The following is a 25,972-nucleotide window of genomic DNA, read 5'->3' as shown; positions in this document are numbered from 1 at the left end:
GTGTGTGTGTGTGTGTGTGTGTGTGTGTGTGTGTGTGTGTGTGTGTGTGTCCAGCAGAGGGCAGCAGTTGATAAGTCTTCCCTGTCTACGTTCTTATTATACATCCATGCTCAACACAGTCTATGCTCTACACTCACTACATGACCTCTTTTGTTTTGTTTTATTTCCAATAAAGTTGTATTCAAAGCTTTATAACCCTCCCACAGACAGGTGGCAGCCTCGCTCCATGAAATAATCCTCGAATGATTTCTTAAATTCTTCTCAAAGTCCTTTTTGCACAGTGTTGCATCATTTCATTACTCACGGGTCCCTCTGCTGGCTCTGAAGTTCATGACAGCTAAAATATAAATTACATTTTACTGCTGTTAACTCTCTGAGACTCACTAATGAAGACGTATGCTTTTCACTGGTTAGTGGATGTAAACACATTTAGCAAATGGAAGAAATCATATATAATAACAGAGTGTGTTCATCTGTTCAAGTGGTGATCATGATGATATATACTATGAGTTAAGGTGTAAGACACACAAAGGGTGAATGTAGAATTCTCCCTTAGCAGAGAATTTAAATTGTAATTAAAACAATATGTATAATAAGAACAATAATTGTAAGAAATATACACTTGTGTACAATTAACAATTTAATTCAGGGGGGTACAAACTTTTTCACTGAGGGCCAAAAATATTTGACCGCTGGGCCTCTCAGTAGAGGTGAGGTATGTTGCCTCATGAGTTAAGTTAGGCTCTCAAGATCATTTATTTTGTTGGCAGTTAATTACTTAAACAGAGGCCTCTAATTTTTTATAATAAGTGGAAATAGGAAGGGTATATTTCAAGCTTGTTTTGCAAACAAGTGATTGGGCTTTCTTTTTTTTCAAGTAAGATTTTTATAGATAATGTTTTCAAATATAATTGACTGAATGTATTAGAAAATGTGGCTTTTTAAGACGTGTAATATATTTGTTGATGTGTCTTATATATAAGATGTACAATATAAGACAAGCACTAGTTTCATGTGTGGGGCCTCATTTGGCCCCCTGGCCGTAGATTTGACACCCCTGCTTTATATTTTCAGTCTTTTGTAAATACTACTACTTATCATTTGCATATTATATATATATTTTTAATAACCTGTGCTTTCCATTCATTTTAATTATAGGTAGGCCTATACGCTTTTTATCTGCAATAAATTATTTCTGATTTATTTGATCTTTTACACCCTATATTTCTTAGGAAGTCTGACTGTGCAGGATTAGATAGATATATGAAATGTAAGGTTATTTCAGAAAAGGACTTATTTTTGATATCACATTATATATACGTTTTACTTGCAGTAAAGGTGTGTTATTAATTCTTGAGGAATTATTTGATTGTTAATTTGGCTTAACGATGGTTGAAAGCACGATGATTTTGTTGATCGTTGTTTTGTTGTGATTAGCATTGATGTAGCCACAATGATAATGTGGATCCGAATAGACACTTCCTTCCTTCTCTCCTCAGACTCACGATCGCTGCAGAGTGCCCCATGCAGCTTGAGGATTTCCCCATGGACGCTCACGCTTGTCCTCTAAAATTCGGGAGCTGTGAGTAAACTTAACTTGAGCAGTAGCTTTAAATAACGCAGAGACATGTTTAATATCCACAATTGGTGTAACAAGTGTCACCAAACACTCTAAGAGAGAGATACAACACACTAATATATATCACCATGAAACTACCCCAGTTCATAACTGACTTTAAGTTCATTATTTTTTATATAACAAGTTTTCTGAAAGGTAATGTTTAAATATGCAAATGAGGCAACATGTGACACTATCATTGGGTGGTTTTAAGAGGTAATCTACGCACATGGACAAAATGTTTTTTTTTGTTCCACTGGTGTGTAACAATACATGTTATGGGAGCGAAATAGCCCAAAAGCTCACAAAAAATAATTTTCTTCCTGATTGGTTTTGATCTAAATACTGCAGTTTCAGCTGTGAGTTTACTGTCTCTATCCATGCAGTGTGTGTAAGGGTATGTGTAGGTAGTGTGTGTGTGACAGTGCGTGTCTCTCAGGTGTAACATGGTGTTGTGTCGGTGCAGGACACAGCCGTGCAGAAACACACTGCTGCTGATTAAACCATTAATCAACATGTCAGCCGCTCTCCTGCAGCCTCACAGCCTCGCCTTCATTTAATGGGATAAATGTGAAACGAACAGAATGGAAACAGCTACACACACACACACACACACACACACACACACACACACACACACACACACACACACACGCGCACACGCACACGCACACATGTACAGCAAACCTATATTTAGCACCAAGGTAACCTCTAAAATCACACACCTTGCACATGCCAACCACACTTGTGTCGTCCTTGGGGAGTAACATGTAAGGAGATAAGGGTACAAAAAAAAGTAACTGTATCTCCTTACAGCAGGGGTGTCAAACTCAATTTCATCGCGGGCCACATTCGCATAAAGGTTGCACTCAAAGGGCCAGTTGTAACTATATTATAAATATATAATATATATATAATGAAAAGACGTAATGAAATAACTTTTACATTTTTTTTAAAATAACTTTAAAAAAAATGTTGGGCTATAAGGAACTACAGCACGGTCACATGACTTCACGTCACCACCGTTAAGCTAAAGGCGGCTAATGTTGGCCGTGATGACGTTTAGTCGTTTTATTAAGACACTTGTTAGTAACCGCTGTTTTTAAATTCTCCAGTGGGGTATTTACTGACGTATTTGAATGTTAACATTTCTTCAGCTTGTGTTAACCACCAGACCCGGCGCCAGAACAAATCTAAAGGGAGGGCATATGATTTTCATGGGAGGGCACACAACGCCGTCATGTGCTGCGGGCCTGCGGCACAATATATATCAAACAGCAAGGCCAACAGCATTGCGCAAAGACGCACACTTATCGCAAATACATCCACAAATAAAGGGCAACATAGAAACCACTTTTGAAACATTGTGTGCGTGGCAGCACAAACACTGGTAAATCACGAGCAAGGCACACTGGTTAAGGATGGCAGCTTCCTTATCGTTGCACTCGGAGAGAAATAGTAGAGACGGAGACGATGAACTGCTGTTAGTTCTATTATGGCATTTTGCATGTCGTGAGAGGTGTATGTTGCTGTGTGGGGAATGCTTTCCATTATTTTGGCCAACTCTGCATCTTTGTGCTGCAGCGTATACTCAAACAGCGATAGGAAGAGCCCACTGTCTGACTCGGACATGCTGTGGAGTGAATCGTGGTCACCTCTGAGAGGGAGTTGGTTGACAGCTAAAAAAGCTATAATATCAACGACAGCTGACACGTAATAACGGTTCCGTGCCAGCTGATCTGCACCAAAGTACTAATTTCCTTATTTGTTTCCTCGCGTATCTGTCTCTCTCTCAAAAACTCTCACATGAAATGTGTTCTTTTGATGCGGCATGCCTTAGCAGTCCTTTATCAGTCTGTAATGCGTGTTTCCAGTCGCAAAAACCTTTGACAGTAAAAGCCGCATCAGATGAAGACGTATTTACTTTAAACTGTCTACAGGGGAAACAAAAGGCTGTGTCTGCTTTTAACGAATATTCAAGCCATGGTCTGTTGTTGTACCATGCAGTGGCAAAAGTGCGCTTCTTTCCAGAAAACAATCTCCCTGGATTACGATCCAGTTTCACCTGGCTGGGTTTATTAACCCCAAAATCTGGGGCTGTTGTTGGTCTTTGAGCGGTTGCTGGCCCAATAGTACCTGTTGATGTGCTGCAAGGTAGCGTCTGTAGTGGAGGCACCGGAACGGAGGAGGAGGAGGAGGAGGAGGAGGAGGAGGAGGAGGAGGAGGAGGAGGAGGAGGAGGAGGAGGAGGAGGGGGAGGAGGAGGAGGAGGTGGTACAGGGTGTGGCAACGCAGGTGGTGATGGTAGGGGCACAAGGAGCTGTGCCTCAGAGGACAGCGTTGGTGGCGGCCGCCTTGATGAGTCAAGGCTTGGGCTCGCTAACTCAGCCCCGGGGTTTGCCGAGGTCAAGCTTGTGACATTAAGGCTTGCTGCTGCAACGGCAGGTGCAGGGTGCAGGGCAAAGACAAGGCTGAACTCATCAACAAACAATTAAAATCTGTATTTACTAAGGATGATGGTAGCCAACCCTCTATATCACGAGATCCAGCCCCGCAGATAGAAGACCTGATCATCACGACTGAAGGAGTGACCAAACTACTGGCAAATATTAAGATCAACAAGGTTAGCGGCCCAGATGGTCTACCCAATCGTATACTCAAAATGCTGGCCCCCCAAATAGGCCCACTGCCCAAGTGGGTATTCACGCAGTCACTGCAAACAGGAAATCTACCCGATGACTGGCTGCAGGCAAACGTTACGCCTATATTCAAGAAAGGGGACCGGCACACTGCCGCAAATTACAGACCAGTTTCCCTGACAGTAGTATGTTGTAAACATCCTGGAACACATCATTTGCAAACACCTGTTGAATCACCTGGAAAGGCATAATGTCCTCACCCCGTTCCAGCATGGATTTCGACAAAACCATTCGTGTGAAACGCAACTCCTAGTCACAATGCATGACCTGGCAAAATATCATGACCAGAAATTACAAGTTGTAATCCTTGATTTCTCAAAGGCTTTTGACATGGTTCCACATAAGCACCTGTTGCTAAAGCTGGCCCACATGGGTATAACCGGCCCAATACTTGATTGGACCACAACCTTTCTCATGCAAAGAAGCCAACAAGTAGTCGTAGAAGGGGTGAAATCAAGTACAGTTCACGTTGACTCTGGTGTCCCACAAGGCACTGTGCTGGGTCCATTGCTATTCTTATGCTACATTAATGACCTGCCGTCACATGTAGCATCTACATTGCGGTTATTCGCGGATGACTGCCTGCTCTACAGGCCTATTAAAAATGGAAGTGACCAAGAAGACCTACAGGGTGACCTGACTAGACTTCAGGAATGGGCTAACACTTGGGGAATGTGCTTTAATACTAGTAAGTGCTACATCCTACGAACAAGCAGATCAACAAACCCGCACATTAAAAACTATACTCTATGTGGCCAGGTGTTAAAAGAGGTGACCCACCAGCCTTATCTTGCGGTAGATATAATAACAACCTGAAATTTGGCCAACGCATTGGCCAAATTGTAACACAGGCAAACCGTTCGCTCGGCTTCCTACGCCGGAACCTGCGACGCTGTCCCCAGAAACTGAAGGAGACAGCTTTTGTGGCCCTAGTACGTTCTAAACTAGAGTACTCCAGCTCGTTCTGGGACCCCTACACTGATAAAGACAGTGATGCCCTGGAATCAGTACAAAGAAGAGGTGCAAGATTCATTTTTGGAGATTATGAATGGGACAGCAGTGTCACAGAAATGCTCAAGCGGTTGAACTGGGTGGAATTAAGTGAAAGGCGGCGATTGGCTCGTTTGGTTCTCTTCTTCAAGATTGTCCATAACATCTCAGCCATTGATGCATCAATGTACCTAGAGCCAGTTAGAAAAAGTGCAACCCGCAAAGCCAACTCTTTGAACTTCGAGCGAATTTTCGCAACTAGTGACACTCTTAAATACTCCTTCTCTCCGAGAACAATCAGAGAGTGGAACTTGCTACCAGAAGAAGCTGTCATCGCAGAAACCGTGGAGTGCTTCCGGCAAATTTTAAGAGACATTTAGCGGGGATCATCCATCCCCCACTGAGCGTGATACCTCTGGGTTCTGCTCAGTATTAATCCAGATCCAGATACAGAGTCGCCAGCAGCTGCATCGGCTGCAGTTCTTTCATCGCTATTTCCTTTTAATAAATCCTTAGACCTTTTAAGACAATTTCTGATGTCCATTTTGTAATTCAAACAGAAATGGGAGTCGACAGAATGCACAATAAACAATAAACAAATCCAGAATAGGCGGCAGAATCACAAATCACAACAGACACATGAATTTATTTGTGGTAGCCTGCGATTTTTTTTTTTAGTTACTATCTGACATCACATACATTGTAGCATAAAAGTTCACAGTTTATTTATAATTAAAAAAAATTATGTTTTTAAATTTTGATAAATAATAAAAATCGTGTTTATTGGGGGAGGGCAGGAATGTCGGGCATGTTAACCACAGACCTTATTTCAGGATAACAATAAAAAACACATTCAGGTGCTTCCAGTTTTAAGGATTGCACCCCTCTTTTATTGTGGTACATGGATTAGGTTACTGATTCGGTTTTACAAGAATGTAGTGGTTGTAACAGAATACATTTTTAAACGAACCTTTCCCGTCCAGTTTAAGCTGGTTAGGTTGCCTCTCACAGCTCCAGTGGTTCAGAAATATCTGGGGATCTCCAGTCATGGAGGTTTAAGATAATCTTTGAGGTGTTTCCTGACGTGTCGAGGGTAATCTGGACTCTCTGTGAGGCAGAGCCATGATGTGTCTTTAAGCTACTCCCACACATGCTTAGGTCACTCTCCCTCTGCTCACAGTAACTAACTCAGACTGCACTGACGTGTCCTCATGGGGAGCTATCTGAGGTCGGTTCACCCAGAAAAACCTGCTGGAATTTAAGGATAGATAGTTAAATGAGGGATGCACTGATCCGATATTGAGTAACGGAATACAAATATATATATAAAGTTACATAAAAGTAAGAATGTGCATACCGGAATTATTTTTAGAATATGTATTTTATCCTTTAGGGGAATATGTCATATTTGTTTCAGAGATGCTAGGTTTACCAGTTTTCCAAAGCAATGTATTATTAGGAGAGGGAAAATAGAAAAAAAAACAACTTTGTTTGGCTTTTATGTTTTTACACTTTGCTGAGGTGAAAAGGTTTGTGCATCAGTAAAAGCAAAACATGCCAAGGTGGAATGGAAACATCATGGTTGTAAACGTGCATGAATTCTAATTTTGTTGCCAATTCTCTGGACATTTGGTTAACATACACATTTGAAATACACATTTTGACTGTAAACCTGCTGTATTTACAAAGCCAAAAACCATTTATGGACCTTAAACTTGAAAACTGTATCTAATGGCGCTTTTCCACTTGCAGGACCTAGCACGGCTTAGTACGGTATGGTTAGGCCTTGGTAGACCAGGCTCACTTTATGCTGAGTTTCCATTACAGATTAGTAATCGGGGTATTAACTATAGTAACGCAGTGTGGTCAGGGTGATCGGCTGTTCGGTGGGTGGAGCGACGCTGCGTAAAACTGCTGTGACGTCATCTTCAATGCGAACCACAAAACCAAAACATCAGCCGTTAGCTGTTAGCACTCAGAGCTCACAGCTCCTCATATCTGTTCAGAAACTAGACAAAAGTTAAACAAGTACAAACCACAGACTGTCTGTGTCATGGCGAATACAGTCGCTGGTTTATTTATGTCTGTAGGCCGTTGTTGTGAGTGTGGACGGAGCATATATGTTAGCTTAGCCAATCTCCATTTAGAAAACACACATTTTAAAAGGTTTTTCACCTGCCGTCTTGTCTGCAGACCGGTATCAGTATGTTGTTACTTCGGCATCGTTTTGAAACGTGTATTACAATTAGTTGTAGCCCCCTTGCCAGCGATTCTCTCTGACCATTCAGCAGTCGAGAGTGTTTACGTCACTAGTTTAGCATACTCAGCCCGGTTGTTGGCCCGGTAAGAACTTCGTTTTTTGGAGGGCCAGAAAAAAGGTGAAAAAGTAGCCCTGGGCCGGAACTACCCCTAGTGGAAAAGCAAAAAAAAGCGGGCCTGGTTTGGCCCAGCCCACTTAAACCATGCTGCAGTGGAAAAGCGCCATAAGACGGACCAATACAATCGAATGTTATTATCAGTTATGAAAATATGTGGGAAAGAACCAAAGTATGAGCATTACATTATACTTTCTTATAACCAATGGTATCTAACTTGTTTACGAGAGTATAAAATACAATAGCTCCCTCTGACATGTAGCGGATTAGAAGTATAAAGAAGCAGGAATATGCTTAGAATATTAATGGAAACACTCAAGTAAGGTCCAAATACCTCAAAACTGTACTTAAATAAATAAAGTACTCGACTAAATGAACCTAGTCCCTCAAAATTGTACTTTGTGGATGTACTTAGTTACATTTCAACACTAATTACATGTATATTTCTTAGCTTTGAGTTTGTATAAAATGTATTTAGACGTGTTTGTGCTGTATTTTAATCTAAAGATCTATGAACTTCAAGTGCATCTATTACACAAGAAACATCAAAGTAAACTTCTCCATATCCAACAAAAACAATGCTAGCGAGCAATGAGATGTTCTTTATTGATCAGAGATTGTTCTATTAAAAGCCATGTCCCAGTAAAAGTACATTGTAAGGGTTATAAGTGTAGGAGTTACGCTGCTGGCTGCAGTGTTTCCCGTTTTCTCCACTGCATTAACCCTTTGCTAATCCTCTGAGCTAATGGACAGCACTCTGCAGGCTTTCTGCAGAGACCTTCCTCTGCTGCCGATGGTTAATCACCTCTCTGCAGAACACACTCTGCATCGTGTGTAGATATGTTCCAGGGTCCTGTGTTCCCCAGCTCAATATACTCTTAATACATCAAGGAAACCTTTCAAAGGGGTTTATCTTCTCAGCATTGCATGTTTCTGCAGGTCAAATATCACAGTTTACAGCTGGCTGATGTTAAAACAAACCTTCAAAGACGAGACTATTTTCTTTACTTCAGATATTGACACCGAAGTGACTGAACAGATTTTTACGTTAACGTATTAAAACATCCACCTTCTTTCATTCTTTCGCAATTTTAGTGAGAAGCTAGCCCACACAAATCTCTTACAAAGTCAGTTTATATGACACATAAAACTCAACACAAGACTGGAGCGACTCAAGACAGAAGAGCAACAGAACAACTTTGAGAGGTTGTTGCTCTCGAATAGTGAGTTTCCGCGCTCTAACCATAATTGGAAACCCTGTGGGAATACAACATTGTGAACAACAACAACAACAACAACAACAACAACTGCAAACTGTGTTGGTAAATAGATGTGACAATTTAAAGGATAGTGTTGGTGTTAAGGCTAGGGTTAGAGTAAGGGTAAACACATTTAAATATTTATCAGCTGCTAGTGTAAATCTGGCCACAAGCAGTAACCCTAACCCTAATGGTTTGAGTAATGGTGTTCTAGTGGGTTTATCATGTTGTTTACATTTATTTCATTTAGTTGACTGAAATAGACACACGATGAGATATCTTTTTGGTTCATTCCGATTTATCTAAGGTCTCTTTTAGTCTTTTTAGTCTCTGCTTTGATACAATTAGTACAGTGTCCGTTATAAACATATCTGTTTATGGGGCCCATTGATTTGCCTGTGATATTGCTTTTGCAGCTTTTTTGAGAATTTCTCATCACAAAAAATGGTGCTTCCTGTGATCATCAGCAATACTTCTGACTTGAAAAAATTGCAAAACAATTTGTACTGAGTACCAGTAAACAAAGGATCAGATATTTTGTCTATGGTCACCTAATATGATAATGCTTTACATCATAACTGCCTATTTACCAACATAGCTATCCACCGTAGCATGACTTCACTGTGTTACGCCGCTAAGCTAAAGGCGGCTAAAGTTCTGCATGATGTCGTCGAGTAGTCTCATTTAGACACTTGTTAGCTACAGCTATTTTTAAGATGTGTAAAAGCTTGATATTACCCAGTGTTTTACTACAGAAGATAATTATTAAACTTGTATAAACCACCAATCCTATTTTAGGCATCTTTAAAAAGCCAAAAGATGGAAACAGGAAGTGCTATCTTATTTGGAGTTTTAGGACCCATTCCTACAGGTCAGTTCTTATCACTGTAGAAATATGTGCACAGCTTTTAAGTTAAGTACACATTGAAACATTAATTGTAAAGATACTTGTATCATAATGTTCTTCTTTGTCCCCTTTGCTGTTGTAACACCGTACATTTCACCATTAGGGTATCCTCTTATACCTTTTGCCGTATTTGTTTAATAATATACAAAAGTCATTTGTGCTCCTAAGAGAAGATAGATTCATGTGCTCACGTCACGCAGCTCAACAAAGACTTATTTGAGACAATGTGGAGTGTCTTTCAGACGATAATCCACAGACTGGCTGACGGGGGTCAATCTAAATGACTGCCTTCTAACACCACAGTTGCTGGATTAATGCAATGCTGTTAGATTGGACAGAAATCACTCTCACACACACACACACACACACACACACACACACACACACACACACACACACACACACAGATTATGGGCATCTACGGCATGTACAGCACAGTATGAGTGAGTGTTTTTGCATTTCACAGGGTTCGTTCTCAACATAAACTTGGATTAATTAAATAATAATTTGTTCAAAATCAATATATAAAGTGGCGAATATAATTGACAGTTTACTATCAGCAGCATATTCCAACGTTTTAAAAGTTGCAATATAAAAACATAAGAATACTCTGTTACAAAAGTACACGTTATGCATAATGGCCCGTTTCAGAAGCACATATCGTATATAAATATATTTAGTTGATGCAAGAGTATGTTTATTTTAGCTGGTAAAAGTGGCGCTAATTTTAAGTACTTTGTTTTCAGCGGTTTGTAAAGTCAACGAAAGCTGTCAACAAAATGTTCTGAAATTAAAAGTACTATATTAGTAGAATGAGTAGAATAAAATGAAAGTACTCAGATAAAAGTACCTCATCGATGTTTGTAGGTACAGTACATGTACTTCACTAGAGTCCCTCAGTTGTACTTCACACACAACAGTTTACAGGCAACTTAAATACAAAGCTAAAAGGTCAACACCCGTGAGTGAAACTGTGCCAACACTCACACATAACATCAGCAACATCTGCATATTGTGATGCATTCTAGTGATTACATCAGATCCAAACACGAGCTCTTAGCTGTGACACCAACTTAATCTCTGTGTAATGAAGCAAAGTGGGTCAAATGTCATGTGTCATGTGTGTCACATCCAACAAGTCACATTTCTTAGCTAGAAACATCTTGGGAACTGACGAATAACAACAATGAACTGTCTTTACAGTATAAAGACTGATTGTATTGAAGTCTATGAGAAAATAACCCATTTTCTCACTTTTTGTTGATTTAATACTAAAGCAAACATGTTCTTATTAATTTCATGAGCTCAATCTGTCTTTTCATGTAGCCTACAAGGTCCACAAGGTATTACAACAACTTTGGATGTATGGATGGATAGAAGTCTATGAGAATTGTTCCTTACCTCTCACTTTTCTTGATTGACTTCCTAAGCAAACATTATCTTAGCGAGTTCATGGTCTCAATCTCCAGTTTCATGTAGCCTTGTCGATAAGGCATCACAATAACTTTTACTTTAAATGTAAGGCAAGGCAAGTTTATTTATATAGCACTTTTCAACACAAGGCAATTCAAAGTGCTTTACAAAAAATGAAAGACATTAAGAAAATGGCATTTAAAATCAGTCATTAAAAAGAAAAGCTAATAAAATAAACATTAAAAGAAAAAATACATGGATAAAAGTTACAGTGCAGTCTAAGATATGAATAGTTCAATTAAAAGCAGCGACTAAAAGAAAAGTCTTCAGCCTGGATTTAAAAGTAGTCAGAGTTGCAGCGGACCTGCAGGTTTCTGGGAGTTTGTTCCAGATGTTTGGAGCATAATAACTGAACGCTGCTTCTCCATGTTTAGTTCTGACTCTGGGGACAGAAAGCTGACCAGTCCCTGAAGACCTGAGAGATCTGGATGGTTCATAATTTAGCAGGAGGTCAGAAATGTATTTTGGGCCTAAACCATTCAAAGCTTTATAAACCAGCAGCAGTATTTTGAAATCTATTCTTTGACACACAGGAAGCCAGTGTAAAGACTTCAGAACAGGAGTGATGTGATCCACTTTCTTAGTGTTAGTGAGGATTCGAGCAGCGGCGTTCTGAATCAGCTGCAGCTTCCTAATAGATTTTTTAGTGAGACCTGTGAAGACACCATTGCAGTAGTCGAGTCTACTGAAGATAAAAGCATGGACAAGTTTTTCCAAATCCTGCTGTGACATTAGTCTTTTAATCCTAGATATATTCTTTAGGTGATAGTAGGCTGATTTAATAACTGTTTTAATGTGACTGTTGAAACTCAGGTCAGAGTCCATGACTACACCTAGATCTCTGGCTTTTTCTGTTGTTTTGAACATTACAGACTGAAGCTCAGCGCTAACTTTTATACGTTCTGCCTTGGATCCAAAAACCATTACCTCAGTTTTATCTTTGTTTAATTGGAGAAAGTTCTGACACATCCAGTCATTGATTTGTTAAATGACTGGATGCACTTACTCAGTGTTTGAATTGGAGCATAGTCTCCTGGTGAAATTGTTACGTACATTTGTGTGTCATCTGCATAGCTATGGTAACTTATTTTGTTGTTTTTCATTATCTGAGCCAGTGGTACCATGTAGATGTTAAAGAGAAGAGGCCCCAAGATGGAGCCTTGAGGAACCCCACATGTCATATTTGTCAACTCAGATGTGTATTTACCTATAGAAACAAAGTTGTTTCTGTCCTTTAAGTAGGATTCAAACCAATCTCGAACTGTTTCCGAAAGTCCCACCCAGTTTTCCAGTCGGTCGAGTAATATGTTGTGGTCAACAGTGTCAAACGCAGCACTGAGATCTAATAATACTAACACTGAAGTTCTGCCACTGTCTGTGTTTAAGTGGATGTCATTAAAGACCTTTACAAGAGCAGTCTCAGTGCTGTGGTTTGGACGAAAGCCTGACTGGAACACATCCAAACAGTTATTTAAATGCAAGAAATTACTCAACTGTTGAAAAACAACTTACCTAGAAATTGCAGGTTTGATATGGGTCTGTAATTGTTCATTACTGAAGCATCTAGATTATTCTTTTTTAAGAGAAGTTTAATGACTGCAGTTTTCAGGGCCTGTGGAAAAATACCTGAGTGAAGAGATTTGTTTACTATATGAAGTAGATCTGAGGCCATGCAAGGCAAAACATCTTTGAAAAATCCTGTTGGAATAATATCAAGGCAGCAGGAGGAAGATTTCAGAAGTTGTATAATGTCCTCTAGGTTTTTATCATTAATCTGATGGAATTGTGTCATGATGTCTGAATTGATGTTAAGTGGACACAGAGACAACACCTTTGCTGTTCCTGATGCAGAGGCACTGACTGCTCGTCTGATTTTCTGAATTGTTGTCATTCAAGAAGAAGGCAAAATCATTGCACGCCCTGGTGGATAGAAATTCAGAGGCTACTGACACTGGGGGGTTAGTTAGTCTGTCGACGGTAGCAAACAAGGCACGTGCGTTGTTTTTGTTGTTGGTAATGATGTCAGAGAAGAACAATTGTCGTGCGTTTTTCAATTCCAAATTATAAAGGCCAAGTCTCTCTTTATAGATTTCAAAGTGAACCTGGAGATTTGTTTTTCGCCACCTGCGTTCAGCTTTTCGACATTCTCTTTTTTATGTTTTCACGGTCATGGCCTTTCTCCATGGAGATATTTTCTTGCCAGACACTTCCTTTACCTTAGTTGGAGCAATGGCATCTATAACATTTTGAATTTTTGAATTAAAATGATCTACTAGCTCATTTACTGAGATGTTAGCAGGGGCAAGTGTGGAAGAAAAATTCTGAGTAAACATTTCCCTAGTATTTTCAGTTAAATATCACTTTGTGGTTATCTCTTTTTGAACATTTTTGTGAACAGAAATAGAGCTCTCAAAGAAAACACAGGAATGGTCAGAGAGTGCAACATCAGTCACCACAACCTTAGAGATATTCAGACCCTTTGAGATAATTAAGTCCAGAGTGTGCCCCTTATTGTGCGTGGGCTCTGTCACATGCTGAGTCAGTCCATAGCTATCAAGAACACAGTTATTTTGCCCCTCTGTCCTGGGGGTTGTCAACATGGATGTTAAAATCACCAACAATGACTAGACGGTCAAAGTCAATACACACTATATACAGCAGTTCAGTAAAGTCATCAAAAAAGCTTGCACAGTATTTGGGTGGTCTATAGATATTTAGGAACAGAGCTCGAGAGGAGCATTTCAGCTGAAGGGCCACATATTCAAAAGAAGCAAAGTTTCCATACGATGTCTTCCTGCATTGAAGGGAATCATTGAACAGAATAGCAACTCCACGACCTTTCTTTTGCATTATTTCCTGACTCATAAAACTAAAGTTGGGAGGGGTTGATTCGATAAGAACAGCTGCACTGTTATTTTGTTCAATCCAAGTTTCTGTTAAAAACATAAAATCGAGATTGTGCTCAGTGATAAAATCATTGAACAAAAATGTTTTTCCTGCCAAAGACCTGACATTTAATACATCTAGTTTAAGTTCGTTAAACACACTATCATTCAGGTTTTTTGTAACAAGCTGTGGCTGACATGGAATCACTGCTAAATTAGATAAACTCACACAAACGTTTGAGCGCTTCCTGTATCTAAGATGATTCACCGCTCTTAATCTATTACCTATCAACACAGATATCGGCAAAGCTATAGGCAGGCAGGGCCCCGGCATGTCCTGGAAAGAGTTCAGAGTGCCATACGCCCTTGAGCCTGGACTCAGCAAATATCAGTTTGCAGCGTTTTGTACACACACATCCCTATCAGGCTTTGAAGGGGAGGGAGGACCCACCACCCTGCTCCTCTCATCATAGGAGGGCAGTGTGAGGGCTACACTGTAGAAAGGGGGGTTTGGAAATCTTCTTCCATCTTCCTTGTATTGTTTTGGTTTGGATGATTGTGGTAGGCATGGAGATGAAGCCGGGGGAGATGGTGCGCGTCTCTGCTTCGGTGATTTTGGTGGTCGTCGTTGAGGGGCGGGGGTAAAGGACATGCTGCCAACCCTGCGTGTCGCCTTCATGTGGTCATCGAACTCCAGGGGGAGGGCGAGGGTGAAAGGGTGAGCGGAGAGTAGAGAGAGCTGGGGGATGAATGAAGAGTATCCTCAAAGGCGTTGACAGGGAGGGTGACGGGCAGTGGAGACTCCTCCATGTGTCTCATAGGTCTCCTATAATCAGAACATTCCTCAGGCGGGTGCAGTGATACTTCTTCAGGGTTGTCTGCGCGATGTGTTGTGTCTTTCTCCTGTTTTGATTCCTCTTGTTGCTTGTCCTTGGCAGAGGGAACAGATTGATGACGTAGGCAGTTGAATATGTTAGAGATAAACAATTTCACTCCTGACTTGTTCAGACAAACTCCATCTGCCTTGAAAAGATGTCTGCGATCCCAGAAAAAGTTAAAATTGTCAATAAAATGGACAGAATGGTCAGTACAGACAGTTGAAAGCCAGGTGTTCAGTGTAAACAATCTGCTGAATCTCTCCACTCCTCTTCTGACTGGCGGTAGAGGGCCACTGATGAACACCTCCGCATTTAGAGAGCTGACATTTAAAGTCTTCTTTCAGCACTTCTGACTGTTGTTTCACAACATCATTTGTTCCAATGTGCAGTACCACATTCTTCACAGTCGGATGTTCAGCCCCAATATGCAGGATCTTCTCAGCCAAGTCAGAGACCACATCTTGGTAAAACAGAGTACTTTGGTGTTGTTCTTACTACACAGACCTTTTACATCTCTTACAGCAGAGTCACCCACAATCAGAGTTTCAGGCCCAGTCGTTAGCTTTCCCTCTAGCCTTTTACTTTTGGAGTAGCTATTAGTCCTTACCCTGCTGTGTGAAGAGGACAGGTTATCCAGGTCATCAGAAAGAGATCTCCGGCTCTCGGTCAGCGGAGCGTATCTGTTCTGGATTGGCACACTTGGTGGTTTAGGAGGATTGTTTGTAGTTCTCCCTTTAGCAGCTGTCCACGGCTGTTTCCTAGTATGAATAGGGGTTGAAGAGGCGCTCTTCCTGGGTGATAACAATGCAGGCCAGCCGGTCGCATCACAGATTTCAGAGCGCTGGGCTCTGCCTGTTATCCGTCCTCCCAAATCCCATGGAAATGATTTACTCTTAGGCTTTGCACCCAGAGAGTTCCAGGGAGGACTACCACTTGTAGATGTATTACCCGGTACACAGCCCTCCTGGAATCCTTGTAGCTGCTAACTAGCTGTCAGTTAGCATACCCTTTTCCATTATTTTGCAACACTGGTAAAGTGGTGTCATTCCCACAACATAGTCCATTCACTTCCACGTTAACTTCCAACCGTTGCATTTTCATTTCCAACACAGCCATCTTCTGTAGAAGTTTGTGGAAGTCATCTGTAGAGAACGGAGGCATTTTGCTACCAACTAGCTTAAGCTAAATAGCATGCAGTAGCCTACCAGGCTTTAGCTGTTGCTAGGCCACGCTACTGTAAGACTGAGGTTGTCGTAAAAATGTTGAAATATGGCTGAAACCCTCCCACTATTTACGAAGATGAACTGTCCCAGTGATAAGTTAATGTCCAGGAGCCGCTGCTCAAAGTTTTCAGAGAATAAGAATAGGAAAATCAGCATAAAAAGTAAGCAGAGGCAAGAGCAAGCAGAAAAGCGTCTGCACTGTAAGAAAGATAAGCAGATGTATAGAAGTCTATGAGAAAATGTCCCTGCTTCTTACTTTATTTATAACTTCAGTTAACATTTTCATTATGAGTTCATGATCTCAATCTGCCGTTCTATGTTATGTTATATGTTCTATGTAACTTTTACTTTAAATGTATAGATCTATCGAGGGCTATGAGAAAATTACAATTGTTTTCACTTTTACTCTATTAACTACCTTAGTTAACATGTTCTTGAATAATGCATGATCTTGATATAGTTCCATAGTTCTATTTAAATGTGTGGATGCAGGGCCGGTTTTTGGCATAGGCGACATAGGCGGTCGCCTAGGGCGCCAGATCTGGGGGGGTGCTGCGCTGATAGCTCTGGGAGGGAAAAAAACATTTTTGACCGTTGGTACTCATCCTAATTTTCGGCCTAGATGTAACAACATTCATAATTAAGTCAAGGTAACACTCTTTTCACCCCGGTTACACTTTTAATTTGCCCTGTATGGGCGCTGTAAGTGATGAAAGTGGGGGATGTTGGCTTATCGCCAGCTAAAATCTCGCCTATAGGGCATCAAATTGGCTAGAATCGGCCCTGTGTGGATGTATAGAAGTCTATGAAACAGGCTATGCTTTAAGTTGGGGTCACCTGTGATTGACAGGTTTCTATCACAGCGTTGTCTATTTTTTTTTCTTACTTTTGGGAAAATGTTGGTCAATTTAAAACGTCTTGTTCAGCAATTTGGTCATACATAGCTCTATACTCCAATGTCACTTTTAGTTCCATGAAAACAAGTCGGTTCAAACCCCTGGATGACGTCACATTGACTTCCTCCCTTTTTAATATACTATCTATAATACATTTCTAAGTAATAGGACGTCTGTAGTTTCTGTCTTAATTTAGAAACTGAGTTGAGACTGAATAACGCTGATGTTGATGATACAGCAGATTCATACAACTTAGTTTTCATTAAACTACACAAAGCCTTAAAGTTGCTTCAGGTCACATATATTATGTAATTCTGACCATCATTGTATCAATCAATCAACAACTTTATTAATCCCGCAAGGGGCAATTGGTTATGAGCAGCAGCTTATGTCATGTACACAGGCAGGAACATACAAGAAGAAAACACACAGATATACCCGGGAGCACAGATGTGGATAATTATAATAATACACTATAAATAGTTCAAAGCATCACAATAATAAATAAATAAATAAATAATCAAGTTAAAAGCCTTTTCAAGAATTTAAAAGTTTGAGTGCAGAAGGGATGAAGGATGATGAAGTTTATTCAGGAACTACTTATTTGTTTAGCTCCTTGTTGTCACATAGCATGCTACTTGTTTTACATTTTCCTAATCTGCCAAATCTGAATGGACAACCGGATGCCAAATTGTAAAAAGTCACTGAACTATGTGAGTATATCTGCTCAGCGGTGAGTCTCTGTAAGGGGTTTAATGAATTCAGAGTTAACAGAGGCATCCAAATATAACCCAAGAGAACCTGCACCTGAAAACATGACTAAAAACACAACTCTTACATAATTGCATTCTATCAAACTCATCTTTGCCTGAGAGGAAGTCACAACAAAAGGTCAAAGTAGAACATACAATTAATATAGGAAGCATGCAAGCCTCTGCGCTGAAGGGAAATTACTCCTTTTCCAGCTTCAGCCCCCGTGTTTGTTGTAAATCAGGAAATGAATTTGATTTGATCCGCCACGTAACATTGCACTGTCAGAAGCTTTTATCCCAAGTGACTTTATTTTACATCCGGAGATATTTGGGGATTAGCATCTTTCTCACCCTTTTTGGAATCATTTAGGGTTGTAAATGTAAAATCTGATGTACAATTTGGTGATCTTTAATGCACTTCAATACATTCAATATATATTATTGGCATTTTAATAAACATTCTAGAATAAAAGAAAACCTTTTTACTAAATATTCCAAATTGGAGATAATAGTATTTGTGTGACTCTAAAGCTTTAATTTCATTTTCTTGAAAGTATTAAGGAATATGTGTTGCAAGTCAAAGTACTACACTCAAAATCTTACTTAAATAACAGATACATATGCAAATACTCAATGTAATCAAAGTAAAAAAAAAGAAAGTACAGTATATGAGAAACTATGAGAGCCTTTCCACTAATGTTGATTGCTAAAATCAAACCCTCACATGCAGCCAGTGAATGTTTGCCATTATCGCTTTTGATAATTGAAATAAAAGTATAATTTTTTAACTGCTTTTCAAGAGAACTCATACAGTAAGTGTCTGTTTGTCCTGTTTTCATAGATGCCTATCCGGTGTCGGAGGTGGTCTACACATGGACTCAGGGAGCAGCAAAGTCTGTGGTTGTTGCCGAGGAAGGGTCTCGCCTCAATCAGTACCATCTGATCGGACAGACCGCAGGGACCGAGGACATCTACACCAGCAGAGGTACAGTGAGGCGAGAGGACACTAAAGAACAGGCCTCTGATCAAATATGAGGGTTTTGTAGGGATCACGCATTTGTGTTGGCCGACCCTGAAGTTAGTTTGATTTTGGATTGTTTTAGGAAGTAAGATCTGTGACAAACCAATGTTATGATACTTACACATTACATCAAGTTACCCCTGCTAGGCTATAGGCGGCTAATGTTGGGCTATAAAAGGAACTACAGCACGGTCACATGACTTCACGTAGCCACTGCTAAGCTAAAGGTGGCTAATGTTGGGCTATGAAGGAACTGCAGCACGGTCACATGACTTCACGTAGCCACTGCTAAGCTAAAGGTGGCTAATGTTGGGCTATGAAGGAACTGCAGCACGGTCACATGACTTCACGTAGCCACTGCTAAGCTAAAGGTGGCTAATGTTGGGCTATAAAAGGAACTACAGCACGGTCACATGACTTCACGCAGCCACTGCTAAGCTAAAGGTGGCTAATGTTGGGCTATAAAAGGAACTTCAGCACGGTCACATGACTTCACGTCACCACAGCTAAGATAAAGTTTGCTAATATTGGGCTTTAAAGGAACTAGCGTGGTCACATTGTGTTTTTGGGGAGTTGGGTGGGTACTATTTTTTTGGGGGTAAATGGTTCTTGGTCTAAAATAGCTTTAGGAAGACTGACGTTTACCTTAGTACAAATTCATAATTCATAAATCCATAAATTATGAAAAAATCAAGTGATAATATTTCTGTAGTTATGCCTTGTTAGTTAGTTAGACCCCTGGTGTTATCTTTTTTATCTATCATTATTTCCCTTACACCAGTTATTAACCCCCCCAGCCTCCACCCTAGTATTCCTCTCTGAGTCATTACACTGTGTGCCACCCAAAGATGTTGTGAGAAGAATATATATATATATATTTTAGTTGGATAGAGACAATGAAGGAAGGATTTGAGAGAGCCTCCCACACATAGCCAGCTGTCTCTAGGGCGGAGGAGGGGGCTAAAAAAATCACTTATCCTCAGTCTGAGCCCCCAGGTCTGCAGGGTTAATCTGTACGCAGGCCCATCAGTTGTGCTTTTACTGAGTGACGTCAAGCTCTGTGATTGGCTGATGAGTGGTGACCGGGGGGTGGGCATCGTCAAGGGAGGTGGGGGGGGAGGCATCTGCTGGATTGTGTTGTATAAAGAAGTATGATAATACATTTTCTGCCGCTTGTTGCTGGAGAGTTTATCAGCGGGGAGGCATTTCTAGAGCTGTAATGTACACAAAGTGGAGGGGGGGGGGTCATAATGTACAGGAACATGTACGGCTAAGAAATGGTTAATAGTACATTGTAGCGCCAGGAAAAGGGAGTCGGAGGCGGTGTATTCAGAACGGAGTTCCAATCTTTATTATCCATTAAGTATAGAGAGCTCAACACATCAACTGCTCTGCTTAACGAGCTAGCAGGAATGGAGGCTAACTCTCCAGGTGTTCCCACTAAAGGGTCCGTGTGGCAACACAATAAGAGAGGTGAATTATGTCCAATAACGTGTCACCACACAAGCCCCCCCAGAATTCACGTGTAAACAAAATCCGTATGGCGGGGAGGAACAATCCGCCTGCCCCCACGAGACCTGCGCACCGGAGTCGGTACAGCGACCTCCGCCCGTGCGGCCCCTGACAGAGGAGGGACCGGAACAACAGGTCCACACTCCCTGACAGGAATCAAAGCCGGGGGTCGGCCCCGTCTCGGCGGCCGAGCCAGCACCACCGGCCGGTCCACGTCCAAGTGAGCAGCCTTCACCCGGTCAACCGAGACGTGCTCAGCCTTACCGCCCATGTCGACCACCAGGTGTTTTTCACCGTGTTCCAAAACCCGGAAAGGTCCGTCGTAAGGGGGCTGCAGGGGGCCTCTGTGTGCGTCGTGACGGATGAAGACGTGCCCAGCTGAGCGTAGCTCCGCGGGAACTTGAGACCCTGGCGCACCGTGCTGAGTAGTCGGGACTGGAGCGAAAGCCTCCGCTGCGTCACGCAGAAAAACTCGCTGGGCCGTGGCAGACCAGGGAGCTGATGCATTTGGGAGGAAATCCCCCGGAACTCTCAGCGGCTGACCGTAGACCATCTCCGCTGTAGAACACTGCAGATCTTCCTTGGGTGCGGTCCTTAGGCCCAGCATCACCCAGGGCAGCTTGTCGACCCAGTTACCGTCCGTAAGGCCGGCCTTGAGGGACGCCTTGAGGGACGCCTTGAGGGACGCCTTGAGGGACGCCTTCATGGAGCGATGAAAGCGCTCGCAGAGGCCGTTAGCCTGAGGGTGGTAAGCGGTAGTCCTGTGCAGCTTGACCCCCAAACCGCCTGCCACAGCGTTCCAGAGCTCGGACGTGAACTGAGAGCCCCTGTCTGAGGAAATGTCTGACGGGGTGCCAAAACGACAAACCCACGTTGCAATGAAGGCCCGGGCAACGTCTGCGGCTGATGTCGAAACGAGCGGAACTGCCTCCGGCCAACGGGTCGTTCTGTCCACCATGGTGAGGAGGTAGGAAAACCCCTGAGAGGAAGGCAACGGACCAACCAGGTCAATGTTGACGTGATCAAACCTCCTCTCAGGCACCAGGAAACGCTCCAACGGGGCCTTCGTGTGGCAGTGCACCTTAGCGCGTTGACAAGCCACGCACTCCCTGGCCCAAGTCCTCACATCCTTTTTCAGCCCATGCCAGACGAACTTCGCGGCCACCAAGCGCACCGAAGGTTTAACGCCGGGGTGTGATAGGCCGTGCACCGCTTCAAACACAGAGCGCCTCCAGCTGGCAGGGATGACAGGCCGCACCAGGCCCGTGGAAACGTCACACAGGAGGGTAATGCCCGCGTCGCCGAACACTACGTCCTCCAAGCGCAGCCCCGCGCCCTCCACCTTCAGAGCCTGGACGCCGGGATCTGTGACCTGGTCCGCCGCCATGCGAGTATAGTCCAGGCCCAACTGGACGGCACCGATGACGACTCTGGAGAGGCAATCAGCAACCAGGTTCGACTTGCCAGCCACGTGCTTAATGTCCGTAGTGAACTCTGATATGTAGGAAAGCTGCCGCTGCTGATGTGCCGACCAAGGCTCCGCCACTTTTGACATGGCGAAGGTGAGCGGCTTGTGGTCGACAAACGCCGTAAATTCACGGCCTTCCAGCATGAAACGGAAGTGCCGCACGGCCAAATAAAGTCCAAGGAGCTCTCGGTCAAAGGCGCTGTACCTGCGTTCTCTGGGCGTCAGCTGGCGGCTGAAAAAGGCGAGCGGCTGCCAAGCGCCCTCCACCCACTGCTCGTGCACTGCGCCGACCGCGTAGTCCGACGCGTCCGTGGTGATGGAAATGGGAGCCGTAGATGATGGGTGTGCCAGCAAAGCCGCCTGAGCCAACGCGGTCTTGACCTCAGCAAAAGCGACGTCCGCCTCTGCTGTCCAGTCGATCGCCTGGACGGGGGTCTTGCCTTTCAACGCTTCATACAGCGGCCGCATGATGTGTGCGGCCCGGGCGATGAAACGGTGGTAGAAGGTCACCATCCCCAGAAACTCACGGAGCGACCGGGCTGTGAGCGGGCGAGGAAAAGCCGCAACAGCCTCCACCTTCGCTGGCAGAGGTGACGCGGTGCCCCAGGAAATCAATGTCAGACACCCCGAACTGGCACTTTGCAGGATTGATGATTAATCCGTGTTCGTTGAGCCGCGTGAAAAGGGCTCGGAGGTGGGACAGGTGCTCCTGCACTGAAGCGCTGGCGACGAGTATGTCGTCGAGGTAGACAAACACAAACGGCAGGTCCCGCAGTACCAAATCCATCAGGCGCTGGAACGTCTGAGCGGCATTCTTGAGTCCAAAAGGCATCCGCAGGAACTCAAAAAGTCCAAAAGGTGTTATCACTGCCGTCTTGGGAATGTCCAGGGGGTGCATGGGCACCTGGTGGTATCCACGCACCAGGTCCACCTTGGAAAACACCCCTGTACCGGCCAGATGCGCCGAAAAGTCCTGAATGTGCGGCACTGGATAGCGGTCAGGCGTAGTGGCGTCGTTGAGTCGGCGGTAATCCCCGCACGGGCGGAACCCGCCGTTCGGTTTGGGGACGACGTGCAGGGGGGAAGCCCAAGGACTGTCAGAGCGGCGGACAATGCCCAGGCGCTCCATGGTTGCAAACTCCGCCCTCGCCACAGCCAGCTTAGAAGGGTTCAACCGCCGGGCCCTGGCGTAGACAGGAGGCCCCTCGGTAGTGACGTGGTGCTCCACGCCATGCTTAGTGGTAAGCGCAGAGAAGGTGGGCAGCGACAGGTCTGGAAACTCGGCCAACAGTCTGAGAAACGTGTCTGCCCCTGACAGCGAGCCCGACAGCCCGTCGTACGCTGCGCTGCCAAGTGTGCACACGAGGGAAGAAAACGTCAAGGCATCAATCAAACGCCTATTCTGAACGTCCACTAAGAGTCCATGAGCACACAAAAAAATCCGCTCCGAGGAGGGGAAAAGAAATGTCCGCTGTCACAAAATCCCAGCTGAAACGCTGTCCTCCGATGCACAAACACATAGGCCTCACGCCGTACGTGCGAATGGGACCGCCGTTAGCCGTCGTCAATCGCGGTCCGTGCCCTCCCCGGGTGACGTCTTCACTCGACGCGGGAACTACGCTCCGTTGAGCGCCCGTGTCACACAGAAACAGGCTCCCCGAATCGCTGTCGCTGACGAAGAGGAGCCTGCACGTGCCGCCGACGCTCAGGGCTACTACCGAGCGCCGGCCCCTCCGTTTCCCGGGGGTTTGTAGCTGCACGGAGCAATGCACTTCTTCGCCCTTGTCCCGAAACGTGCGTGGTAAGAGCACTCTCCGGTGTCTCCATGCCGGCTCGCCACAGCCGTGTCCGGCCCCCGCCATGCTGTCTTGACTGCAGATGGGCTGCTGCGCGTCGCGGCTAACGTCTCTGCACCGGGCTGTTGTGTAGCCAGGAAAAAACGATCCGCTTCCTCAGCCAAGGCACGCGGCTCCGTGACAGGCGTGTTGGCCAGCGCCGTCTAGACCCGGGGAGGCAAGTGACGCAGGAAAATCTCCGTGAATAAAATCCGGGGATCTTCCCCCCCTAGCAGATTTAGCATGTTCTCCATTAGCTGAGATGGCTTGCTGTCTCCTAGGCCTTGAATGTCAAGTAACTGGCGGGCCCTCTCCTTAGCAGATAAGCTAAATGTCTTAAGGAGAAGGGCCTTAATCGCCTCATATTTGCCATGATGTGGGGGGGCTGCGATGAATCCCACCAACCTGGACGACGTAGAGCTGCCCAGCGCTGCTACCACATGGTAGTATTTCAGGTCCCCGTCACGGACCTGTCGGCAGACGAAGTGCGCCTCCACATGTACGAACCATGCCTCCGCGGCGTGCTCCCAGAATTCCGGCAGCTTTACGAACACATCGCGTTCAGCCATGCTCGTTAATTTTCCGGAAACTTTCTCGGAAACGTCAGGGTCACCAGTGTAGCGCCAGGAAAAGGGAGTCGGAGGCGGTGTATTCAGAACGGAGTTCCAATCTTTATTATCCATTAAGTATAGAGAGCTCAACACATCAACTGCTCTGCTTAACGAGCTAGCAGGAATGAGGGCTAACTCTCCAGGTGTTCCCACTAAAGGGTCCGTGTGGCAACACAATAAGAGAGGTGAATTATGTCCAATAACGTGTCACCACAACATTTAGTTTAGTACTTTAAAATTGTTTAATGCTACTTAATATATATGATTCTGAAATAGGCCACACAGTAATATAGTACATTTACTCAAGTAAGTAATCTTTTGAGGTACTTTATCTGAGTATTGAAATGGTATTCTACTTTATACTTCTTTACAAATATCAAATAATCAAATACCAACCAAGCACATCATTATAGGTCAAGATATCCAGCAGCAGTTGATCAAATCATTAAACTCCTTTGTTTACTTCCAGTACACAGTCGTGCTCCTATTAGCTAGCGCTCCAACACATTGTATGTGATAGGCTAAGGCCCGTACACACGGAGACGATTTCAGTTGTGTCCGCTAAAGTTCTTTATCGTATAGACGGTTCGTCCACACGAAGCCGAAACGGAGCCACCGAAACCGATAAACTTTGAAACCGGCTCCGAAAGTGGGTAAGTCTGGAGACGAAACGCTTGCGGCTCCGTGTGTACCCCCTATACGATATTTTCCTGAATCGATGACGCCATAGCCCCGCCTCTCCCCACCTCTCCTGCTCACACCCGTGTCATTGTTGATGCGTTTCGCCAACAACAACAATGGCGGATCACAGGGTTGCGTTCGTGCTCCAGACGCTACTGACCATGATACAGATTTTAGTGCAAAATCTACAGCTCCTCTACTACAACCATCAGCAACAATATCCGCCATCTTCTACCTGGTTTGTTTGTTTATGCCTTATGCCCATGCTCGGGGGGTCTTATTTGCTGCTTTTGGTGAATTTTTGTGGCGGAAGTACAGCGCCACTTACAGGCCCGGCATATGTACTACAGCGTATCCTGCGATTTCGAGCGGTTTCGTTTGGACGGACACATTTCTTGAGCCGATTCCGTGTGGACGGAAGACTTTTTTGAAATCGACTTCGGTTCGAAATCGGTTTTGTCTCCGTGTGGACGGGGCCTAAGGGTGCAGGACATCTCTAAGCGGTTGACCAATCACAACAGAGCTGGCCAGCTAACCAATCAGAGCAGGCTGGGCTCTGGTTTCAGACAGAGGGTGAAAAGACAGGCAAAATAAAGAGCTTTTTGAACATTAAAGCACGGAGACATGTCCCAGAAGAGACACAAAATACATTTATGAACCTAAACATGGGCAGAATATGTCCTCTTTAAATTCAAAGAGATACATTATACTTCTATTCCACTAAATTACATTTATTTTATAACTTGTTGTTTTCCGTTTCCAAATAGGGCAAAAAGTATGGTTATAATTTCGTATTTCCATCGTTAATTTAAGTCAAAAGTCTGAGTAATTCTTTGACAACTGCCACTAAGTATGCACAACATGAAGCAGTTCAGATCAGGTTGCTTTAC

The 25,972-nt window shown here is 43.7% G+C and overlaps 2 protein-coding genes across 2 annotated transcripts in view; one reads left to right on the top strand and one right to left on the bottom strand.

Annotated features, from left to right (window-relative positions):
- Positions 1–332, bottom strand: part of gabrb3 (gamma-aminobutyric acid type A receptor subunit beta3) — a 10,385-nt gene extending 10,053 nt beyond the window's left edge. Inside the window, exon 1 of the mRNA XM_034081221.1 lies at positions 305–332. Within this exon, the coding sequence (XP_033937112.1) occupies positions 305–332 (28 nt within the window). The remainder of the gene's footprint in view (positions 1–304) is intronic.
- A 1,171-nt stretch (positions 333–1,503) lies between these two features.
- The window catches only part of gabra5 (gamma-aminobutyric acid type A receptor subunit alpha5), a 35,490-nt gene continuing 11,021 nt past the window's right edge, over positions 1,504–25,972 (top strand). The window contains exons 1-2 of the mRNA XM_034081220.2: positions 1,504–1,582; positions 18,796–18,939. Coding sequence (XP_033937111.2) covers positions 1,525–1,582; positions 18,796–18,939 — 202 coding nt within the window. The 5' untranslated portion in view covers positions 1,504–1,524. The remainder of the gene's footprint in view (positions 1,583–18,795; positions 18,940–25,972) is intronic.

The sequence above is a fragment of the Pseudochaenichthys georgianus genome, chromosome 4, assembly GCF_902827115.2.
Source record: "Pseudochaenichthys georgianus chromosome 4, fPseGeo1.2, whole genome shotgun sequence".
In the NCBI taxonomy this organism is placed as follows: domain Eukaryota; kingdom Metazoa; phylum Chordata; class Actinopteri; order Perciformes; family Channichthyidae; genus Pseudochaenichthys; species Pseudochaenichthys georgianus.
This window is presented reverse-complemented; position numbering and strand designations above follow the sequence as displayed.